This window comes from Polistes canadensis, unplaced genomic scaffold (genome assembly GCF_001313835.1).
Source record: "Polistes canadensis isolate GaletaPanama2010 unplaced genomic scaffold, ASM131383v1 scaffold_28, whole genome shotgun sequence".
Lineage (NCBI taxonomy): Eukaryota > Metazoa > Arthropoda > Insecta > Hymenoptera > Vespidae > Polistes > Polistes canadensis.
In genome coordinates, this window is record NW_014569575.1 from 686478 (window position 1) to 711789 (window position 25312).

A 25312-nucleotide genomic window follows, 5' to 3' on the forward strand; every position below is an offset into this window, starting at 1 on the left:
CTACAACGAAACATTATCTTTTTCACTTTCTCATACACGGACGCATACTTTCTTTCTTTCTTCTTCTTATTCTTATTCTTACTCTTCTTCTTTTTCCCTTTTACACGGAAACGAGGGAGAGTATACGTCGAGGTCACGTGCCATTAGCCGATAGGATAGTAACATTTGCTTAACACGATAGTGCCATTTCGCGTCCCTATATCCTTTAACGTATTGTCAAGAAACGATACACTCTGCACAATCCATGGTGGAAACGAGCGTGTCTTCACACGTACGGTTACATCTAATCGCTTCTCTAACTTCTAAACGAACGGAATCCTCTTCAACCATTCCTTCCTCCCCCGCCCCCCAGATTCCTCTTCTACCTACCCAGTACACTCTCACCACTATACCATCAACCCTTATTCATTGTCAGCCCCTTCACCCATTCACCTCTTCTTCCACCTATTTCCTATTTACTATCATACTTACATAGAACATCGAGTTCGCATACTATTCCGCAAGAACGAACACTAATTTCTATCACTTACGAACATCTAACACGTCTTATCATTTTAATTACAAACAATGTTTTCAAATCATTTCTTGATTATATTCAATATAAATAATTACGATTAAATATTATTATTCATTGTTACGTTTAATCATTCATTATATTCGATTGTCTCTAATTAATATTTTTTTATATACTTTATTATGTTTACTATATTTAAATCGCGAGTTATTATACGATTTGGTTGATTAAATTCGTGTGAAAGGTGTTACTTTTTTCTTATAGACAAATATCGCACGGATTTATTGGTCAATTTTATATGCTCGATTGAATGGAAACAAAATCAAAATATTTTATTCGAAAACATTTCTATATCGATCTAATATCTAATATCTTTCGTATTATTTTACGATTAAATGAGATTTATAGTGGATAAATTTGAAGAAAGTTAATGGACGGAATGAGATAACACCGGTCCTTTAAAATTTACGCTTCGGTTGTTTAATTCCGTTTGTTTCGCAAACGACGAACGTGTTTAGAAGCTATAATAATAATGTTTCTTTGGAACACTAAATATCGCGTTAGTTTAGAAACAACTCGTGCGGTTTCTACTAAAAAACCTATCCTAAACGATAGCATCAAACTACGCACACACAAAAAATCACGAAAAAATACTAGACGTTCGATGGGGGGTGGGGGGGTGGGGGGGGGTGAGGAGACGAAACTGGTCGATTGTTTTTCGAATGTAAAAAGAAAAAAAGAAGAAGAAGAAGAAAAGAGACAAATGGCCTTTTTATTTCTTTTTTTTTCTCCTTCCTCTCCTTCATTCCTTATCTTTTTTCTTTTTCTTTTACACGGGGTGGGAGAAGGGAGGGGGTTAGGTAAATTCACGGAAATAGGTCATTTTTTGCAGTGCCTTACGAAACGACACGATTCTCTCTTCAACTTGTTCTGTTTCTCAAAAGTCCTCGAGAGAGAATGGCCAGAAGAATTTCGTATCTACCAACACAAGAAAACCTAATACAAAATCTTCTTCTTCTTCCTCTTCTTCTTCCTCTTCCTTTTTCTCGAGTTTCTTCTTACCTTCTATCTTTTTTTTTTTTCTTTCTTTTTTTTCGTTGTTTTTCAACCCCCTCTTTCTTTTATCATTTCTACAGAGTGTCGTACAATCCCCCTTATACGTTGTATCTATCATTTCACGTTTGAAAAAGATAAAGATAGATAGATAGATAGATATAAAAGATAGAAAGAGAAAGAAGATTACAGGTAGAGACTTCGAACAAGCGATCTTTGCATTCTCTCGTACTCCTACGAGTACGATGAGAAGGTTCAAGAAGACAGGAAGAAGAGCGCTGCTGCTGCTGTCACGTTGAAGGTGTAGAAAGGGCAAAGGGGTGGCACGGTGGAGAGGAGTCCACAAGAGTGAGAAAGGGGCAACGGGGGGCTGGGGAGGGGGAGGGGGAGGGGAAAGGGACTAGAAGAGAAATGGATAGTACTCCTCTCTACATACTTAAGTACGTATATGCATACATACATACATACGTATATGTTCCTTCTATGTGTGTACACACGTGTATATGCATGTACACGTGTAGATGAGTGTGTATACGTGTATATGAGTGTTCTATCTTACTCTTTCTCTATTTCTGTCTGTTTCTCTCTCTTTTTGTCTATCTCTGTTGATGCGCATGCGACTTTAATTTTTGCCTATCACGACTCTGCGTTCCACGAGCGTCAGAACGTCAACTTGGATGGGTTTGCCGCCATGCCGCCAGAGATATATGGCCGCGGGCATAACAGCAATGAGAACGTTGTCAGCGAGTTCATTAACGCGTCGCTCGCTAAATTCTCTCGCCTCGAGAAAAGATTCTAATTTGTATATGTGTGTATACGTGAGTGTGAAAGAGAAGATAGAGAAAGAGAGAGAGAGAGAGAGAGAGAAAGTTTCTTTACAGCTTGTCCATTCGCATGCTCAGAGAACTAGCTAGCTAGTCAGCTAGCTAGCTATCGCGAATCGATCGTGAATTAGCATTCTATTTCTTCTTAAGGTCACTCCAAATATATACGAGTAAATATATGATTGGTCGAACAGTATAAATGGATACCACCAGATTTACTGTCCAATTCTTCTTGTTTTTTTTCTTTTTTTCTTATTGTTAGTGTTGTTGTTTTCAATTTTGGAAATAAGAGTGCATTATTGTGTAAATTGGATAAATGTTTTACAATACGGGAAATTAATTGTATAATGTGTTTTTTCTTTTTTTTTTTTGGTAGGTATAATATAATGAATTTATTAAAAAATTTAAAAAAAAGAACAAAAAAAGAAAAGCAAAACATTGTATCTTTATTTCTTTTAAGTCAATCGTATGTTACGTATATTGGCGTTCAACTAAGAATAGAATAGAGAATGAGAAATTTGTTGAGACACTTTTATGAACATAGTTGGAAAGTAAAAAGCACAAGAATTTTTGTTATGTTGACTGTTAAACGAAATCTTACGTTTAAAGGTAGACGAGTATGTATGCGTGTGTATGTGTATCCTGTATCTTATTTCCCCTAAGTATATCCTAGATCTTTCTTTTAATGGCAAAATCAAAGGAGAACTCTACTCTAAGACTATATTTATTCCTTTCGGGTGTTCCGAGTTAAAGAAAAAGAAAGAAAGAGAAAAAGAAAGAAAGAGAGAACGAGAGAGAGAGAGAGAAAGTTGCAGCTGCAATGTCAATACGATAGGGAAGAAGCAAATGCAGTCTTTTCTAGAAATCCAATACCTTTCCTTCATCTCCGTAAAAGATGAATAAGATGAATGAAGAAAGAAGTATAGAAATAAAATAAGTAGAAAAAACATCGTAGTAAAGTTAAAAAGCAACTACGATAAATGAAGAATCGAATAACCTTCATATCTCAACGAACAGGTCATTTGAAATTTTTACGAAAAATCTATCGAAAATAATTTCAATAATATTTCTTTTAATTTACTTTAACACATTATATATAATATATTTAATATATTTTGGTTATATTGTTTGTAAATCCGTGTTATCAATATAACAAAAAAGTTACTCACTACTTTCCTGTTGTTGGTCAGTTTGATGCAACGTAACCCAGACATGTTGGGTGGTGGATCATCGAGAAGAAAATATTCATTTCCCAATTCGGTTTCCATTTTCATAGGAGGTATGATCGGCAGGTTGTCGTCAACCATTGAGAACGAATCTTCATCATCGTCGCTGTCTAACACAGATTTGGAATACTCTGTGATAGTCGACAGTCTCTTCCTGCGATCCTTGGTTCCGTCTACCGGAAATTGTTCCATCTCGAAGCACTTTGAATCCACGAAGAGAGAGAGAGAGAGAGAAAGAAAGAAAGAGAGGAAAAGAGAGATACACACACACACACACACTCACACACACACAGAGCAAAAAGATGCACCAAACGCTATTTCTTTAATATTCTCTTTTATCGCACTTTGTTCTAACGCGAACGAGATTACGTTAGAGGCACACGCTAGGATTTCAAGGAGAAAGATATAATACCTATTTACGTGTATGCGTATATAGGAAAAGAGAGAGAGAGAGAGAGAGAGAGATAGATAGAGAAAGGAAGAAAAAGATAGAGATGAGAGCTTTTAAATCTACCGTAGGAACATCCAAGGATTTAATCCTGTAATTGCATGCGTTAGCTTAATCTCGTAACCGTGGGCAACGGTGTAACTGTACGATACCGTAGGTACACGTTATATCTACGTTATAGAAGGTTACGGAGAAAGGTTGGAAGAGAAGAGAAGAGAATACGAGAGACTCTGATTTACCGACCGAGTCTTTCGAAAACCTTCGCATGGAAAACGGTCTAGCCCAGGATTATCTCTGCAGAAAAGGGACAACATCGAGTCTTGCTCCTGGAAAACACGCGTTTGCACTTAGGCCTCCTCCTACGAGAGAGAGAAAGAGAGAGAGAGAATATCCTTGCATTCCCATCGATCTATTTGTCTATTTATTTATCGATCCGATCGATCGACAGATCGCTTTTTTTCTTTTTAATTTTCATTATAAATCATAAAACGTTGCTACGTAATAAGAACGATTATGCGAAATTAAACGTTCTATTATTTATATTATCTCTCTTTAAAAGTTAGAAATTTTATTCGAAATAATAATATCTAATTTTACGATAATTCGTCGTTTCATCGTAATCCATATTTACCGTTGTTATAATTTATAAACAAACGAACGAACAAATGAAAAATGAAAGAATTAATACATATCACGATAATGTTATAACAACGTTTTCACATTTATTAAACATCTATATTTCACATCACGCGCACAAAATCGTGTCCAATTTGAAGATAATTAAGGTTTCCTCTCGCCACCACGGTCCTCCTCTCACGTTTATATTATACCGGTATGTGTGTGTGTGTGTGTGTGTATCGTTAATTCAAATGTCATTGGGAAACTAGCAGGATATAATTAATTGCAGGCTAATCGAAGGTGTACGAGAAAGATAATGCAATGACTTAAACTTAAATAAATATTTACTCGTAGTACCCTGTCTCTCTATGTGTGTGTGTGTATGAATGTGTGAATGTAAATTTACGCGTCCACTTATATTGAGCGTGCGAAACGTTCACCGAATAATTCTTACCAATAATTTATATCGTATATCTCGTTCTTTTTTATTTTTTGCCACCCCCCCTGTCCCCCTACCCCTACCTTTGTCTTTTCATCGTTTCGTAACGTCGTTAGAAGTCTTTTGTTATCATTTTACTCGCTAATTATCATCGATAAATTTCTAAGGTAACGATAATTGGCAAAGTTTAATAAGCTCGATCGTGTTTTTCTATTTTTGTTCTTATGTTGTTTTTCTTTCTTTATTATTTCTTTCAGCACGAGTGCACTATCAACAGATCTTACATTATATAGCAGCAGCAAGCACCGTTCCCGTTTAATATTTTTCTTCTCTTCTGTTAGGAGGAAAACGTAATAGAACAACGACAACGACAACAAGGAAAAGAGGAGGAAGGGGAAGAGAAGGAAGAAGAAAAAGAAGAAGAAGAAGAAGAAGAAGAAGGTTGTGGATTATGACAACTTAGACGGAGCAGAGAAATAAACGCCTACCACGGCGCGTAACTGCGAGAGTACTGCAACTGGAGTAGTAGTAGCATCAGCCAAGAGGAGGACCACCGTTCCTCCTCTTCGTCTTTCGTGTCTTTGCGATCACTCCTCTTCTTCTACTTCTTCTACTTCTTCTTCTTCTTCCTATTTTTATTCTTCTTCTTCTTCTTCTTCTTCTTCATCCAAATCCTCTTCGTTGTTGTAATTTTCTTTTCTTTTCTTTTTTTTCTGTTCCCTTAAATTTCGCGTTCCAAAAAAAAAAAAACAAACAAAATATTATCGTCTCGCGTTACTTATTTTTCCCTTTTTCTATTTCTTTTCTCATCGAACAAACTTTTCGTATCGAATTAATTTTTTTAACGATACGCGACGAAAAACATATCTACAAAATTATTAACGAAAAGAAAAAAGAGAGAAAAAAAACAAGGAAATAATAATAAAGCAGCAAAGAAAGAACGAGAACAGTACAGTCGGCAACACAGTGTCATCGTACTTTCCTTCTATTTATTTCTTTCTTTTTTTCTCTCTCTCTCTCTCTCTCTCTCTCGTTCTCGTCATCTTGACGTTCTTCATCATCGTCACCACGAAGCACGCTCAGACTTCACACTTTATATTTAGACGTAGGCGACGCGCGCTTTATTTCCACGCTTGTTTCTCTCTTGCTAACTCAACTCATACTTTCTCCATCTATCTCTTTATCTCTCTCTCACTCATTTACAACACATACAAGACACATACGTATTCTTGTTCGTTTCAAACGGGTCTCTACTCAGCAGATCGTGTGGTGTGTTATTCTGTCCTTCTTTATCCTCCTCCTTTCCTACCACCACCAGACCACCACCACCATAACCACCACTCAGAAATAGATGTATACATTTATGGCAAATACCTCTCTATACGCTTTTACATGTGATACGTGTGTGAGTATGTGTTCGTGCGTGGGCGGTTAACCACGTGCGTGCGATAAACGCGAACGTCTGCTTCTCGTTGAACCCACCACCACTACCACTACCACACACTAATAACCAATACCAACACCATCACCACCATCATCATCATCATCGTCATCATCATTGTACGGACTTATGTATACGTATATGTATTTAAGTTAATACTTTGGTGTCGGTATTTGTCCAATGTGACAACAATAACTACAAATGACGTTTCTATATCTTCATACAACAAACGCAAGCCGACCTTTTTCGAGTGGTAAATTAATCAGTCAGGTAATAAGGGCTATTTCCCGTCTCATTCTATGCTTTCTTTCGATCCTTTCTTTCTTTCTTTCTTTCTTTCTTTCTGTCTGTCTGTCTATCTATCTGGCTTTGTGTATGTATTTAAGTATATTTACGTGCAGTATATATGGTATAACAGTATAGCTAATGTACTCGATAAATAGAGTAGCCTAGAATCGTCCCATAAAAGCGACAATTTGATAGCGGACCGTAACAGAGATCGTGACGTAATGACAGAAATTATACGATTATTTGATCACGATCATCACGAATAATATTTATACAATTTCGTAATAATTGTTTATTACCGTTACGTTCTCGAATGGTATTTTATTAGATAATCTCTCAAAAATGTTATTTATTCGGTTACTTTTTCTTTTGATTTTATAAATATATATCTAGAAATTTATTGTTAAATAGAAAAGGTGTTAGAGATTTATCGTAGGATTCAAACCGAGCATGTACATTTTACTTTCAATTTTTATGATATATATATAAATATATTTCTAAAAATATTTCAATTTTAATTTCGTGTATCATATATAACACTTTAAGGTAAAATAAATATTTTAATATTTAGATATCTAATAGAAAACGAAACGAAGAAATTTGTTAAAAAAGAAAGAAAAGAAAAAAAAAAAGAATAACATATTCGAGAAAATTTAAAAGGACCATTTAACATCTACAATATATACTTTCACGTGTTAATTTTACAATGAGCACGAGATAATATGGAAAACTTTGTTTATAATATGAACAAGAGTTCACGTATGTAAGTATGCGTGAATGTATGTGAATGTGTATGTGTATGTCCCCGAGAAACAACTAGGTTTGTACGAAGTTCAACATTTGCAAAAGTCCAGCGCTCGTACGAGAACGACGGTTATGATATTTGCGCTCGTAATTAAAAGTTCAGCTTCGTTACGTCCGTCTCTCTCTCTCTCTCTCTCTCTCTCAACAATCCCCCTATATTTCTCTTTCCTTTCCCAAACTGCGTTTTCCCCGTCGTCGTCGTCGTCGTCGTCGTCATCTCATACTTTTCTCTTTTTTCATCATAGAGATCTCATGTTATCGTTTGGCTACGTCGGAATTTTTCTTTCCTAACGACGTCGACGATGATGAGGGTTTGAAGTGAAAAATACGATGAAGGTAAAAGAAAATTTTGTTCAAGAAAAACATTAACAAAATTAAATAATTAAATAAATATATATAAAAGTTGTACAACTTCCACAGCATTGCAATCTCTTTGAAAAGTTTCTGTAAATATTTTTTATACTAAGAGTGAATAGATTTTAATGACTCTTATATTAAATTAAATTAAACCCTTTTTACTACGTGTAAAATACCTTATCGAGTTATAAATCGATTTGCAAAGGTTCATGATATATTTTCTAGACATTAGTTAGACAGATATTCATAGAGATTTCCATGGAAATCTGTATAATTTGTTCCATATCGTATCGGAAGATACACAGGTTTAGAACGCAATGTTTTTTACCTGTATGGGTTGTTTTGGGTGGGAGGGGTTGCGTATGGCTGTGTGTGTCTGTGCCCAAGAATGTATTCTTGTCAACGTTGTTTAAATATTAATTTGATTTTCTATAGAATATCAAAGTATTATGTTCAATGCTTAAGAAAAACTGTAAGAATTCTTCTGTTTTCAACTTCTTTGGAATGCTTTTTGCATTGATGAGAATGCCGAGGAATTACTAACAATGACTGATTTTCCTGACGGTGACATATATATGTGGAATATAAATAAGAATCGTAAAAAACATATTTAACTGTTGAATATGTAAACGAAATAATTTGATGACGTCTTAAGTGTACACTTTCTATACTATAAATTAAAATAACATATATATATATACTTGAGTATTTAAAATATATCTAAAAATATAAAAGAAAATATAAGCGAGAAAATTAGATAAATGAGTTGGTAGTAACTAGGTTTCTTTTTTCTTTTTTTAAGCTAAAATAACAAACACGTGATTTATCGAAAGATTTAAACAACGAGGTATACATTTTTTCGGGATGAAAAAATTCGTGTCTGGTAATTTCTTTTTTGTTTGAAACGATGATACGACGTACGTGTGCCGCTTATGATACACATACTTACTTACCAACGTGCACGATGTGACTACTAAACATACATATATATATATATATATATATATATATATACACTTATTTATATGATACTCGTAGCGCGTGAAATTCTTGGCCACGTGCGTGCGAAATATGTTTTGTAAACGCCCACCGTTAGGCGACTCCTATGCCCAGTACTCGCGTGCACAAATTACGAACCATAAACTACGACGTCGTTCGTCGTTCGTATATACTACAGTACGTGCATCGTACCATCGAAGAATTTAGAATGAAAAATGTATACGTTGTAAGAGAACTCGGTTAACGTTTTGGAAACTTTCCAAAAACTAATGTAAATACTTGATCATAATCGAGGACCAACTTATTTTCGTATTTATTTCACTACACGCGATTACGCGTTAAGTGTAAAACAACAATTTTGTAATAATAAATAAAAATAATATGTCGAGAAATTAAATAATTTATTAAAATTATGCGTATAGATCATATATATATATATAGGAATATATATTTACTAATTTACAAATTAATTATTTCACATTTGAAATTTAAGTAAATTATCATTTAGATAAACCATCAATCAAATGCAATATATTACAATTACAATAAAATATACATAGGTTTATTTTAAGTGCTACGCAAATGAATACGCTAAAAAGACAACAGATAAATACCACAATATACAATAGTACCTATTATTACAATTTGCAGCCATTTCCGTTAACAATCAACGTAAAACGATATTAACGTTTAATGTTTAGAACTAAAGCACCGTATTGAAACGACTAGATAATAGTGTAAATTCAATGCAATAACATTCTCAAATGACCGGCAAAAAATATAATAATATAAAAAGATACGTATATATATATATATATTGGATCGGGGAAAAAGTTTCTTCGTATTTTACGGATAATTTAAAAATTGATATCGTGACAAACGAGTACAATTTATTATTAATCATGATATCGGCAAAAAAAAAACTTAGTAAACGGTTCGACAAAATCATTCGATGTGAAAAAAAAAAAAACAAATACGAAAGGAATAAATTTGTATATGAAAGAGTTGTATGAAAAAATATTACGAAGAAACTTTTTACCCGACCCAATATATATTTGTGAACCGTAGAAGGAAGAGAAGAAGATGCTAAAGCTCGTTGTGTCGGTTCTCGTTCGTTTCCTAGTACTTAATCTCCTCGGTTTATCGGCCGTGAGTGCACAAGTGAACACACACACACACACAAACACATACATACGAATACCAGCTTGTTATGTTATGGCACATCGTGGTGCGACTACGGGTTAAACGAAATACATTCGCGTTCGGGGGTAGCGGGTTAAGATCTCATTCTTTCCCTTTTTATTTTTTTTTTTTTTATATCTCATGTTAGTTGTGCAGCGCTGACTCTCAACTATGACTTTAGAATACCATTGCTAACTTATCTCTATATAAGTAAGAAATAAAGAAAGCAAGTAGAGATGAATAATATAAGCTTGTTATATAAAATACGAGCCAGTAATATCGTACCATTAAAATGACATTAAATTATTTAATAAATCCCATACGTAATACTCTAGTTACTTTCATGCAGCGATAATTCGATAAATACTTAGAAAGGAGGGGGACAAAATAAAAAAAAAAGAAAATAAAGAAATTGCACGGTTAGAATTCAATGGATTCGTAATGCTAGATGACAATGTCTTTTTCTTCTTTTTTGAAAAAAAAAAAAAAAAGAACTTCGATAAATAACCTTTTAAACGAGACAGGTTGAGGTAGTCGACGAGGTCAATCGTTCTCGAAGAATTGAATATCGTCGAAATTCGTAAAGCTTTCAACTAAATAAATGCAAATATCTTGTAGTATTGGCCTTTTGACTCGATATATTCTTTTATTCTCAAATTTTAATGAAAGTGAGAGAAAGGAAGAAAAAAAGAGAAAGAGAGGATGAAGAATGTCCGTTCTGGTTAAGTCTGGGCATAGTCAATCGATTTTGAAGAGGACTGTAGTGGATAAGAGAATACAACGAGCGCATTCAGCTTGCAAACGATGAAGTGCACAGAGTGACTCAATGACGGATGAACTTCTCTCCCTTTGCACGGCTTGTGTCACGACCCTTCTTCACCTCCTACCTCTTCACCATCCTCCATACAACACCACCACCATCATCATCACCACCACCACCTTCCTCCTCCTCCTTCTCCTCTACCTCTATTTCTTTCTCTTCTATCTCTGTCTCTTTCTTTCTTTCTCCTCTGGTTTATCTAGTAGTGTAGTCTACTACTCTGATCTTCTCTGAATTCTGACACAGGACGATTCGGTGTCTGCTCTCGAACCCGTACCGTCTGCTTTCTACGAGTGCACAAGGGCACATCTACTGGGTGTCCTAATTGAAACAATATTTAGATCAATGTAAGATTCTTTTTCTATGTGCATGATAAGATTTGATTTGTTTGTTATCGTTTAATGTGTATGTTTGAATTATTGCGATTACACGTCCAGTCCAAAATTCATATTTATTTATAATTTAATATATTTTCTTTTTTTTTCAATATTATTTCTTCATTTTTGTATGTATTATACGTTAAAAATCTTTTTATAATTAAAAAAACAAATTGGAACAGTTTCTTACGATTAATAAACGTTTTAATACGAAACTAGAAATGAATGACCCCTTGTTTTTTTTTTTTTTTCGTATGAGACAGTTGAATGAATTTATTCTAACTTTATAAACAATGATAAAATTATATTATTAAATAAAAAGTAGAACGATCCCCTATATATAAAATAGACTTTCCATCGAGTATCACAAATTTTATCATAATCCGACATAGAAGTAAAACGTTGACGTTAAAATTTCGATAGCTCTCGTATAATAAACTCGTACGATCCAGATATAACCATTTTCGAAAAAAAAAAAAAAAAGAAAAAAAAAAAGAAAAAAAGAACGAGGTATGAATTAAACATTTTATAGGACAGCCTATAGAATATATTCCATACTTTGACAATGTAAAAGGATAATTAATTAAATAAAAAGTATTATAGTAGAACAATCCTATTATAAAAATAGAATAGACTTTCTACATTGGAGTATAACAAATTCTTCTTACCCTGACATAAAAGTAACGTTGACGTTTAAAACTGGGTCGGATAGATTAAGTACTTACTTATGTACTTACTCACTTACTTGTTGGTCGATACTTTCGGGTTACACGTTATATACACACTGATGTTAAATGTCATGGGTCGATATCGATTATATTACTCTCTCTCTCTCTCTCTCTCTCTCTCTCTCTCTCTCTCTCTCTCTCTCTCTCTCTCTCTCTATCTCTCTCTCTCTCTGTCTCTCTCTCTCTTACATTTATTTATTTCTTTCTTTTTATTTTATTATATTTCGAAAAACTTTGATATATTTCGTAGGAAAAACAAACTCTTCGATTAAACAATAACGAAAGTGAAAATCATTTGATATTCGATGCTTAAACGTAGCACGAGATACAGATACGTGTAGTTGCATACTTAATAAGGAATCAAGCTTGGTGCTGGGCGTAGGTCTGGTTTATTACTAGTGGGTATGGTCGGAATGGGAAATAGAGAGAGAGAGAGAGAGAGAGAGTAATAAGTATGCGTTACTACACAACGTAGTCTAACACCTACATTTAACTTGATTCCTTGTTTTACATCATATGAATCAAGCTTACTAAAATTTCACCATCTCTTCTTATTCTTTAAATATTATTTTTAATTCTAAAAATATATTATACAATTAAGATAAATGAATAATTAATATATTCTAAGAGTAAAAGTGATGAAGAAAAATAAAATGATAACTAAAGTATCTATGGTAGATATTATTGAATGTTATTATTTTACGAAAAACACGTTGGAATAATTTGATCGCATCGTTCGTGAGTAATAAATAATTTTATAGTGCTATTAAAAAAAAAAAATCTAAAACGATCGTTGAGAAATATATGTTTTTTTTTTTATTTTGATAGTAAATTCACAATAATATTCTATTTAAACGATATGGAAATAGGTTTGTCGAGTTTATCGTTCTATTTCTATTCAAGTTTTCTTTTTTCTTTTTTTTTTTCTTTCTATTTTTATGATCTGCTTAAAAATGTTCCATTTCTTTAGTACTTTTAAATCCTCTCGTCTTGATATTCGAAGATAACAAAAGGATAGTTAAAGAATATTAGAAATGAACATTTGCTAATTACTTACGGAAATAGACAAAAATAATATCGGATAATTAAACGATCGGTACTTTCTATTTCGTGTTAATTAAACCTATGAACCAATAATTGGATTGCTTTCGTGGGATTACGATCGAAACTACGAAAGCAATATTTTTACCATACCACCTACCTATACCTACTTACCTATCTACCTAACTACCTTTCTACCTAGTGCAAACAGATTCGACCCAATTCGAATATTCTATTCCTATCGATACTTGACCTAGCTTGGCCTATTATCGACAATATTAAATCATCTTTTCTCTACGTGCATTCGTTAAGATTAATCGTCAGAACAAATTAATCGATCTAATCGTAATATCTCATGCGTAGGTATATACGAATATATTATTATTATTGAGATGTGGATATACACGTAAAAAAAATCTTAATAAACTTATAATTATTTCGATAAAATAAATATTATCAACAAATTAAAATGTGTATAAGTAATTATTATAAAAATCATCGATACGAACAATGAATACGCAAAAACTTGTTAATTATAATTAATTAATTAATTAATATAACGAAATAGTATCTATTAAAACTCGAGCTTGAATTTATAATGAAACGATTAATGCGCAAAAGGGTTACTTCCTGTGGTAACGGAGTTAAGAAAAGTAAAAAGAAAATAATGCGTTCACGCACTTTTGCTCAAAATTGATCGAAATCGTGCGTACTTCCTGAAACGAGTTTTCGAACCATCTCGAGCGTGTAAATAGGGTGTCCTCTTTCGAAAAACGTCGATGAACGATGATCGGGAGAAATACGTCGTTGAGTGTCGTTAAAATTCTATTTGCTTATCTACAAAAAAGAAAAAAAAAAAGCAAAGGAAAAAAAATGTTAAGATAAAAAAAGTTGCGATGGTGTTTAATTATTCTCGATAGATCGATAGATTTGAAAACACGTTGATTGATTTTGTTAACAAAAAATCACACGATAAAATAAAACTTTTACACGTATATAAGAACAAACATATAAGTATAGTAAATCTCGTTCGTACTACCGTTATTAAGTAGATACGCACCATACATTGGCGTAGAAATCGTTACAAATTTCTTTCTCTTCCTCTCTATGTCTGTGTAAAACGTTTACAATAAATCAGAAGGAATATTTTTTTAACACTCAAACAATTGATAATTGAAATATAAATGAAACATCAAGATTATGCTGTAAAATTTTTCTTCTACGAGACCAATTTTTCTTATCATTCGTGACACATTATATTATCTCTAACAATAAAATATTCTTTCGCAATATCAAATTTAAATTAAATTGAAAAAAAGTTTTCAATTATTTTTAAATGAGTTTCTGCGTATAATAAAAATATCAATGATATCAAAATGTAGGTTGAGGGCAAGGTACTCATATTTTTACGAATCACAGTGTAACTTCTTTTCCTTTGTATTATATTATTCAAATTATTTATCCACGTAACTATCTCGATTATTCCGATCATCCAAGTGTAAAGAAAACGAAAGCTGAATAATAATAATAATAATAATAATAATCGCGAATGAATGCGTTTCGAAATTATGTAATATTATTCGTTATATTTACAATGATCTCACTTATGTATAATATTTGTATAATTAGAATAAATTCGCATAATTATTACTTAGTATACATATGTATATCTTCCCATCCGATGTATACGAATACATCATATATATTACCTATATATATATATATATATACATAAATGCACATAATTATAGCAATTAACGTTAATTAATGAAGTGGTATGTAAAGAAAACGAAGAAGTTAGTTAGATTCGACGCTGTTGCGGGTGTCGCACACGTGTCGTAGAATAAACCTGGAAACAACTCGTAGAATGCGGCTTGACTTCCGTCCAAAGAAAATTAAAAGAATAAAAGAATAAAAGAAACAAAAAAAACTAACATAAATGCAACAAGCGCACGTAGATATACTAGTACGCACGTACGTATGTGGCTTGACGATGACCGTGCATCTACGTGAGGAAACCAGGAACGCGAATAGTTCTTCTTACCAGCTGCCAACCCGTAAAACCCGTAATAAGACTTTGTGCTATCCGCGAACTAGCCTAACGATCTTGTCCAATAGCAAAAACTATTTGCGAAGAGAATCGAAAGGATTGCTGTGCGAGACGAAGGATGACCATGACGACAAATTTTATTTTTTATTTTTTCTTTTTTTACTTATCTGTGCATCGCGAAGGGTGGTCAATTTTTTTCTTTTTTTTTGATAATAGAAATCTTACTCGATTTGTCAACGGATATTTTACAAATATTCTATAATGAGTCGTAAAGAATATTTTCCTTTTTTTTTTTCAATTTGTAAATAATAAGAAATATATAATTGTACAGTATAATTCAAATTGATATGATGTTATAAGTTTGCATTTTTTTATTTTATTATTTTTTTTTTTTTTGAAGGAATCCCTAAAAAATTTGCTGGTAATAAAATTTTCTGTGAAAGAAGTTTTAGATAAGAAAACAAGTAATACAATGTACGACATATCTTAATTGATTGTTAATTAATCGAAAAAAGTGTGTATTATAATCTAAAAACGTTGATATACCTTTTGATGTACCTACCTCTTCGAAATCAAACAATAGACTGAGTCGTTAGTCCTCTGTGGAAGTACTTTTATTAAACGTTGTTTATATGACTTTCCGTAAGAGGAAATTTTATTGATTTCGAGTATTACATATGTTATACATATACAACCTTCGAAAAAAGTCATATAATCAACATCGAATAAAAGAACTTTGATAGATGATAAAAAAAGCAGTCTAACGGTGGATTTCGAAGAGGACGGTGCTTTTAAACAACAATATACAGTTCCTTCGATTAATTAACAATTATTTTAATTCTTTAATAAACTGAACATATATATAGGATCATTTTAAACACACATACGTTGGATTAAATATTACATATCTATTCAAATATTTTCAATATTAAATAATTACGATTTAATATTGTATTAGATGAAAATTTTACCCTCGAAGTCATCGCTGCAGAGGAACGTTAAAACAATCAAAAATATTAGTAAAGTACAGTACTGTATTCGATATACCTTAAATGATTGTTAATTCATCGAAAAATATGTATATTGTAATCTAAAAATAAGTATTTACCTTTTGAAGTACCTTCCTCTTCGGAATCCACCGTTAGACTGGCACGTTGTCCTCTGTGAAAGTTCTTTTATTAAATGTTGTTTATACGAATTTYTCAAAGACTGARCACGTGCGCATAGGGGAAATTACATTCGRAAAGTCATATAAACAACARTCAACGTAAGAAATTTCAACGACTTTCATAGAAGACGAAAAACTAGTCTAACGTTGGATTTCGAAGAGGAAGGTACGTCAAATTTATACTTTCTTACTTTTTAATTAAAATATAACAATTTTTTTCGATTAATTAACAATTATTTAGGATATTTCGAACATTCTCAAATTATGTCACATTCTCCCCCTCTCCATTAATCTTTCCATAAACAAATACATCTCGCAATAAGTATCGATCGACGTATCTCATACATATAACACACACGCGCACACAAACACACACACACACACCCAATAACTAAACACTAGTACCTTTCATAATTTTGTAACAGTGGTTTCGATCTCATTTTCTTTTCATCTCGTTTCAATAAAATTTTATCTTTACCTTTGTTGCCTAGAAAAATTTCATTTCAAAAATATTATTTCGAAATAAAAAGCGCAATTTTGCCGAACTTTTTCGTTTTTCCAATTTGATCGGCATTTATTCGATGAAAACATAGGGAAAAAAGGACAACAACAAAAAACGAGAGAAGGGATTAACGTCGAAATCCTCACCATCGTATCACCAATGATAATCATAATTATTCATTGGTGATACGAAACGTGCAAGTGGTACGATCGATCGAAAGCATCGATATTGCCTCGTTAATTAGGTAGTCCCAAAGCATAATGAGGAATCGAGAGACTAACCACCATATCGGTTCTACATATGTCCTACCTACACCCGCCGTTCATTATACCATGCGGCGGCTTTAAACTTTGACCGAGATAATTCTAATGATCATTTATAAAATTGCAACAACGTATTACATATATATATATATATTATATTTCATCAAATAATTCAATCTCATTTTAATCTATTAAATTTGGATAAAAAAAGAACAATTTATTTCATAAGTATTTTATATAAAAATAAAAGGACAAATGTTTGATTTGTTATTTCATTTCATTTCAATACAATGTATAATATTTAAGTTGAAATTTTTTATTTTTCATTCGAATTTTTTATAACGTTTCATTTGAAACTTTATATATAATTGAAAATTTAAAATTTATATATATATATATAAGAAATTGACATTCAAAATATTGTCTCGACAAATATAGAAACCAGTAGAATGTACGTAATGCGTGTAGTAACTTGCCAAGGTTGTGTTATATTGCATTATACCAGATCTAAAACGTGGACAGATATTTTTCCAACGATACTAAAGTCGAACATCGGAGATCTAATTTCCGTGGAGAATAAAGTAGCGATGCGTATTAACGTAAAAAGAACACGTAGAGAAACGTTCACGAACGGGCAAACCGCCCCCGCTCCCCTCCGCCCCTCTCCTCCTCACCCCGTGGAAAATGAAAAGTCATTTCCCCGGAGTGTTGGCTTCTCTTAAACTCGAGAAGAAAATCGTTGGCATAAGAGAGCAAACATGGTCTTATTTTTCAAAAACATCTTCAACGTGCTATTTTCGTTTTTTTTCTTTTTCTTTTTTTTTTTTTTTTAATCGGTCCTCCTTTTCTCACAGGGTGGTTTATTTCTATACCGCAATTTTCTTTATTCATATTTTGTTTTGTTATTTTTTTTCTTCCCCCTCCCTTAACTTTATTTTCTTTCTTTTTCAGTTGTTAGGTAAGTTGAAAATTTACCACAAAGAAGATATTTTTGGTGACTCGTCGGTAAAAAAAGCTCGACGCCGTTCGTTTTAATTTCTTCCCAAAAGCCCTCTCCCCCCTTTCCCCACCACCTCTCGCTCTACCATCCTCCAAATATTTTTAATTAAGCAACTTAAATAGTAGAAAGTAGGTACTCTAGGTTCTCTTTACACAAAATTCTTGCGCTCTGCTAATTGTGAGCTTTCGAAATAACTCGCGCGCGTAACCTGTCTCTTAATAACATTAATGAAACTTTCCTCTATTATTCTCTTCCTCGAAATAGTACCACCTACCTATCTCGAGTCTTTACTTTAAAAGACTTCTCCTTCCTTATAATATTTGAATTTAACTGATAATTCATAATCTATTCTCGAATATAAATGTAATCGGACGAATGAAAAATTATTACAAATTGAATCAATTTAAAACGCGTATAATTTCTTAAAATTAATCCGATATTTTTAAGACACAAATTTTTTCTATATATATTTTATATCTAAATAATAATAATAATAAAGAAAAATATATAACGTATATGTGAAAAATTAATAATAAAATAAAATAAGTAACATTTCGCACAAAAATATATTTATCGATCAATCCAATAAAAAGGGAATATTCTGATATGTAATTTTATAATCTACTTGAAAATGTTTTTATTAGTTTCGTTAAATATTGTAGCGGATATTTTGTAGTACTCAATCAAACGAGTAATATAAATTTAGTTAGGATAATAATTTTTGACGAGTCATTTAAACGATTATTCGGTAATAATAATCCATTTTGAAAATGGCGAGATAGGAAGAAGAACGTAAAGAAGAGAACCAGCATGCACCGGTCTTCCTCGAGAGAGTCATACCGATCTTAAATTTCTCTTCGATTTAATCTCTCTCTCCCCTTTCTCTCTCTCTCTCTCTCTCTCTCTCTCTCTCTTTTATGCCACACGTTATTTCCTTCCTTCGCGAAGTATTAACCCGGTAGCCTACTTTATCAGCGTGTCGACGGCCTCGGAGGCTTTCGAAAATACTTTACTCGCGTATCTCTAAATTGTTTTTCTTTTTCTTTTTTTTTCTGTAAGAATGAAACCCCAGTCGTAACACGTAAAGATAAAACCAAGGAAACAAGATAACACTAGACGATGAAGAATTCCTTTTTTGTCGACGCATTTTTCCTTTTTTCTTTCGGTGAATACCTTTTTTTTTTTGTAAAATAAATAAATATACGTCATGCGCCTAAGTGTTCATAAAAAATATCATTCGTTTAAACTATCAATTTTTTGTGTGAAAATTTTAAATCGATATTAAATTCTTATATCACGAGTGTATTGATAAATTATTCATTATTATTATTATTATTATTATTATTATTATTATTTCGAACGAAATCATTCAAATACGTTGATCGTTTATTTGAGACAAATTATGTTAATCAATATTTACCGTATAAACACGATGTAATTATTTTACTAAATATAACAAAAAAAAAAAAAAAGAAACACGACAAACAGATTGAAAAAAAATATTGATATTCGTTCGTTTTAACAAATTGATAGAAAACTGACAAAGTCAATATGCGTCAGCAGTGATGTTGATAAATCATAAAATTCCTTTGGTCGAATCAAATAGTAACATATATAGGAAGAAATGGGTTTTGGAATAGTGACAAAACATAGAAACGCATAGAAGGTTATTCTACTGTTTATGTTAGTAAAATCGTCTCATCGTTCTCGAATATTTTCAATTTTACAAGAGTGGCCTGGTTTCCTTTAAGAATTACTCGTAATCGAGGGAGAATCATGGTAAAATCTTACGAGCTTACCAAAAGAATTATACGCAAACTCGGTTATATTTCCGTAACCTTTTTAAAGAGATCGTAACGATCGTATAAAAATGATGGACGAGTTTGAGTCCGATATCAAACGTGAATAGTGATAATAATTTAAAGGAAATGAAAATAATTTCTTTACAAAAAAAATATATAATAGAAAGAGAACAAAAAAATATCATTAATTGAACACTCACCACCTCGGCAACGTTGCCGGAACCCTCCCTCATGCCATCTCTGTCCGTTCGTCCTCCTAAAAATAAAAATTAATATAAAAATAAATGAAAACATATAAATGTTTTTTCTTTTTTCTTTTTTTTTTCTTTTCATTCAACGGAAGAGAGATGTAGTTCAAGAGAACACGACTGCATCCTCCTCCTCCTCCTCTTCCTCGATCTTATGGTATCTATTTCTCTTCGATATTAGTACTCTCGTAGAATATCCAGGCCGATCGACACGCTCGAACGATGAAGAAAATCAACGAAAGAAGAAGAAGAAGAAGAAGAAGAAGGAAAAATAGAAAAAAGGATAATCGACACCGCGAGAGAGTACCGTGTGCTCGGTTAACCGGAATCACGAGTAGTATACGGGGTGTCCTAACATATTAACATAAAACTAACCGTTTAAATATATTTTCTATCATATTTTGCAATGCTACGACAAATATTTGTTTTTCTTTTTTTCTTATCTAATTTCAACGATACATATATCGGAATAAATGATAGATTGGAAATAATATTTTTCTATTTAGATATTACTTTATTGAAAATTGTAATAAATATAAATTGGATATCGCATAATAGTATAAAATTGAATAATCGTACGATGTAAAAGAATTGTTTCATGGGTTAGAAAGTTTTTGTATAATTTGCATAACCTTATTAATAATCATTTAAAAAATTATTATATATCTTACATCTGTTTAGATAATTTCAAAATATACGTGGACGCCGATTGAAAAAAATCTCAAGCTTGTATATGATTTAAAATAAAAATAAAAATAAAAAAAAACAAGTAGAAAATTAAGTAAGCATATTTTATACATTAGTCACATATCAGGTTATTGCACGCCACGAAAAAAAATTAAAAACGTAAAAAATTCAAAGAACCCCACCTACTTGGAGTACATTTAAGCAACCAAGAGAGTTGGTAAGCAAGTTAGTATAAAGTATATACGTTAAAGCTTCTGGTTATGGTAATACTAGTTGGTTTAACTTTCAGTTTGGTCTCCAATATGATATTTGAGCTGACTCCAATCACTTCCAAGAAACGACGAGGGATACTCAACGATATTTGTATAACCACACTTTTAATTTAACAATGAGTTATATACTTTCAATCTTTTTCTTTCTCAATCTTAGAAACGAAAAATCTTGACAAAAATCAATATACCTAAAGCTCTCTTGAGTAATTTTCGAGAAAGTATTAAAAATAAAAAAAATAAATGAAGGGTAGCGTGGAAAAGAGCTTTCAATAAACGTACCCTTGGTAATCCATCATGTGTCGTCACTTAAAAATCATCTTTCTATTTTAAACGTGTGACATTACCACACCTCCATCATTATACAAATTTTCTTCTCATTTTTCTTTTAATTTAGACATTAATTTAGATTTAATCAACAAATTTTTATTTATTCAGTGAGTATTTTGAAAAATAAATGATTATATATAGGGTTTACGTTAAGTTTTGTATTATTTTTTAATAAGGTTCTAATAATATAATATATTGATAATAATATTAATATTATATTTATAGTATTGAATCAAAAGTTGCATCAATGACATATAAACTGGCGCAACAAGAATTGCAATTTTCGATCAATGAAACAAAAATCAAATCTTTTTTATTAATGTCGACGTTAATTGATATCAATGTAATTAATGTACATATGAATTATGCATGAAAAATGATATCGATTAGATTGTCAATTCGGTTTCTGTTACAGATGATGACTCGTTGAATTAAATTTTTCAAAAAAAAAAAAAAGAATCAAAATTGCAATTCTTGTTCGTGCCAATAAAAACATTTTGTAAATATGTAATAATGTTTTATTACAAATACTAAAACTATTTATTTGAAATATACTGATTAAAAATGTTAAATATATATAATTCAACGAGATATTATAGACTTTTTGAAAATTAAAATCAATTCATTCCTTTATTGCTGATAACAATTATTTCAGTTCGAACACGAACAATGCCTCGTAAATCAATCCCTCTTTGGTGCATTGATAATTCAATTAATAACAAAATAATTAAAGGAGTACTGTGTAGTAACATAAACCAAATTGGAACATATATGTACATATACATATACATACATATGTTTATATATTCTCTTTTGTGTATTGGTATCTATGAATACTCTCTTTCCAATATCCACAAGCGTACACTGCTTGTTACCCGAGAGATTAATTATCGATGACACTAATTATCGGAAGGACAAAAAGGGTCAGAAAAGGATATACGAGATTTAGTCATAAAAAAACAAAAACAAAAAAAAAGAAATAAATTAATATAATTTCGTGTGTGCAATATGAGAAAAAGATAGAGAAATATTTCGAAATATTTTGAACATAATCGCGATCGATTATATAAATAATGATATTGTATATTAATAATTTGTCGCAATGTTCTATATCGATATAAAATAAAAGGGAAAATTATTTATAAAGTAAATGTTTGTTCGATTGTTAACGAATAAAAAATAATGATAATAAAATGAATCGAAGTAAAATCATTTCCTGAGAAGATAATTTGGCCTCGGAAGAAATTCGTCGAGGGTCGTAAGGTGAGCATACCATAGAAAGGCACGAAAAAAGGAGTTCAACAATGTACAACTAATGTTGGATAAGTACGGTTTCGAGGCACGGGTTGCACCTTACAAAAGGTTCGTTCCTACTACATATACTTTTTATTCCTACCGAAATTCCAGGCATTCTTCGACGACGTAAACGAGAGACTTTTTGGGGGATGCTCCGAAGAGAACTAAATGCTCAGGTATATATCGCTGTTAGGTTTTTAAATGAGACCTACCAAATAGAGATTCTTTCGTCAAATTCAAAAGGAAACTTTTCTATCGTCGGAAAAAAAGCCGTTCCCATCCCGCCATTCATTTTCTAAGATCTTAGAATCATTAAAGGGAAAAGAAAATAGAAAAAACAAAAATTTTCCTACTTCTCCTCTCCTCAACAATTCTAACTCAACGAATTAAGAATCGAACGAGACTGAACTTTTGTTATTTCTAAAACGCGCGATGAATCATCGTTAGGAAAGTATACAGGGTGTACAAGAAGGAAAAAAAGAAACAAATTAATTAAATCAACGAGAATACGAAAATGTTGACAATTTTTAAGTTAGACGATTTTCAATTAAACTATTAACATTACGATAAATTCATATAATAAATTGTACAGCAAAATTATATTTTGGTTACACCCGGTACGTGGACGCGGTCTAAATTAAAGCTATCAAACTAAAATTCTTTGATCGAATCAAACAACCCTTGTTGTATCATCTAATAAACGCATTAATATAATATTTATCCTCGGAATCTTTCGACGATGATGATGATGATGATGATGATGATGATGATGATGACGATAATGATGATAATGATGATGTAGAGAGACAAAAAAAAGAAAGAAAAATCTTTTTCAATGTTCTTTTTCTTTTTGTTTTTTTTTAATGATCGATTTAAAACGACCGAAGTGCGAGTCGGTTTAAGCTTCTTCTTTCTTAGACAAGCAATGACCCATTATTTACGAGGCTTCTTTAAGGAATGTGCCAAGTCGACGCGTGATGAGAGTAAAATGTTTGCCTCGAGACATTCTTTACGTTCGATCTTAATTTTCTAAGAACGTTCGTTACGTCTCCTAAGAAGAAGAAGAAGAAAAAGAAAAAGAAAAATAAGAAAAAGAGGAAGAATTCTATTCACCATTTTATTCGTACACGCATATGTAAATAGATATGCATATATGTGTCAGGAACGAACGAATTGTTATGCTATTTCTTCTTATTATTATTATTATTCTTTTACTTCTTATTCTTCTTCTTCTTATCGCGTGAAGAAGGTAATAAGCACGAGCTAGGAGAATAAATTTTTCAAGACGTCGAATTACGGCGTAAATTTTAACAACGGTTTACTCTCTTGCGTTAAGAGATAATTATGTTGAGAATCGCATCGCAAACTAAGCACGCGATATCGCGTGTAGGTTTAACGCAAATGGCGTAGGTACTTTCTAAGATGAACTGATGTTTCTGCTTCTGCTTCTACTGTTGTCGTTGCTGCTGCTGATGCTGTCATTATTATTGTTGTTGTTATTATGTCAATTATTATCGAATATCATTGTTACTGTTTTTACTTACAATTACGTTACTAGGTTTTTTTATCGTATTAAAAGTAAAAGTAGGTTGAGAATAATATCAGGAATAACAGAGATGCAAGATATAAAATGAAAAATGAATAGAAAAAGTAAGAACGGTGTGGAAATGAGATGCGTTGCGGTCCTACGATCGCAACAACGTAATCCTTTCATCTCGAGCGTGTCGTGCAACAAAGTAAGTAAATAACCGAGTACTCACGTTTCCACTCTTTACCTTATTACCTTATATATTTTTAATATTTTTTCTATTTTATCTTTATACTTTTAAATATATTATATATATATATATCACGTTACGAGAATATATCAATAAGTTTTTTTTTTATTTTTCAACGATAAATAAATCGTGACAATTACAAAATGTTCCCCGAGTATACTTTTTTGTTTTCTCCGAACTTTTACTTCGGATTATTATTTTTCCTTTTTTTGCTTTTTCATTCGTCGTTGAATGCTAATGGCAAATTATTTTTTAAATAGGAACATAAAGAGAGAGAGGAGGGGAAAAAAAATAAGTTGAAAATAGAAAACGTACAAACTTTCTATCCTTTGTGAATATTTCTATGTGATGTTCGCATTTGAAAAATTAATCCGATCTTGTAGCTACCAGATGATGATTCGAGGATTCGTTCAAATATTCTCGTCGTAACTACCTATCGGATTTTACTGAGAGAACTCACCTCTCTCTCTCTCTCTCTCTCTGTCTGTCTCTTTCTCTCTCTGCTTCGTTGATTTCCAAGTGGATATCTCTCTGCAATTTTCATGCTTTTGCGTTCGAGTACCCACGAAGCACCGTTAAATGGTATAATTTCTTTTTTTTCTTTTTTTTTTTTTTGAATTTCACTTTACCTCGAAATTCGTTCAGGTGTATCCGGTATCGCGGATAGACGAAAAATAGAAAAATTTCGAGATAGTTACACCATGAAAACGATAACTTTGGAAAAAGGAATAAGAGAGAGAGAGAGCCGGAGATAGAGATA

General features: G+C 31.9%; 1 protein-coding gene across 2 annotated transcripts in view; it reads right to left on the minus strand.

The window, feature by feature from the left end:
• The window catches only part of LOC106783989 (myb-like protein P), a 115907-nt gene that overhangs the window by 85563 nt on the left and 5032 nt on the right, over nucleotides 1-25312 (minus strand). The window contains exon 2 of one of the 2 annotated variants that reach the window (XM_014743033.1): nucleotides 20145-20200. In XM_014743033.1, the coding sequence (XP_014598519.1) occupies nucleotides 20145-20177 (33 nt within the window). In that variant the 5' untranslated portion in view covers nucleotides 20178-20200. Of the gene's footprint in view, nucleotides 1-3560; nucleotides 3859-20144; nucleotides 20201-25312 lie in introns of those variants that run through there. The other variant, XM_014743031.1, reaches the window with a different exon arrangement.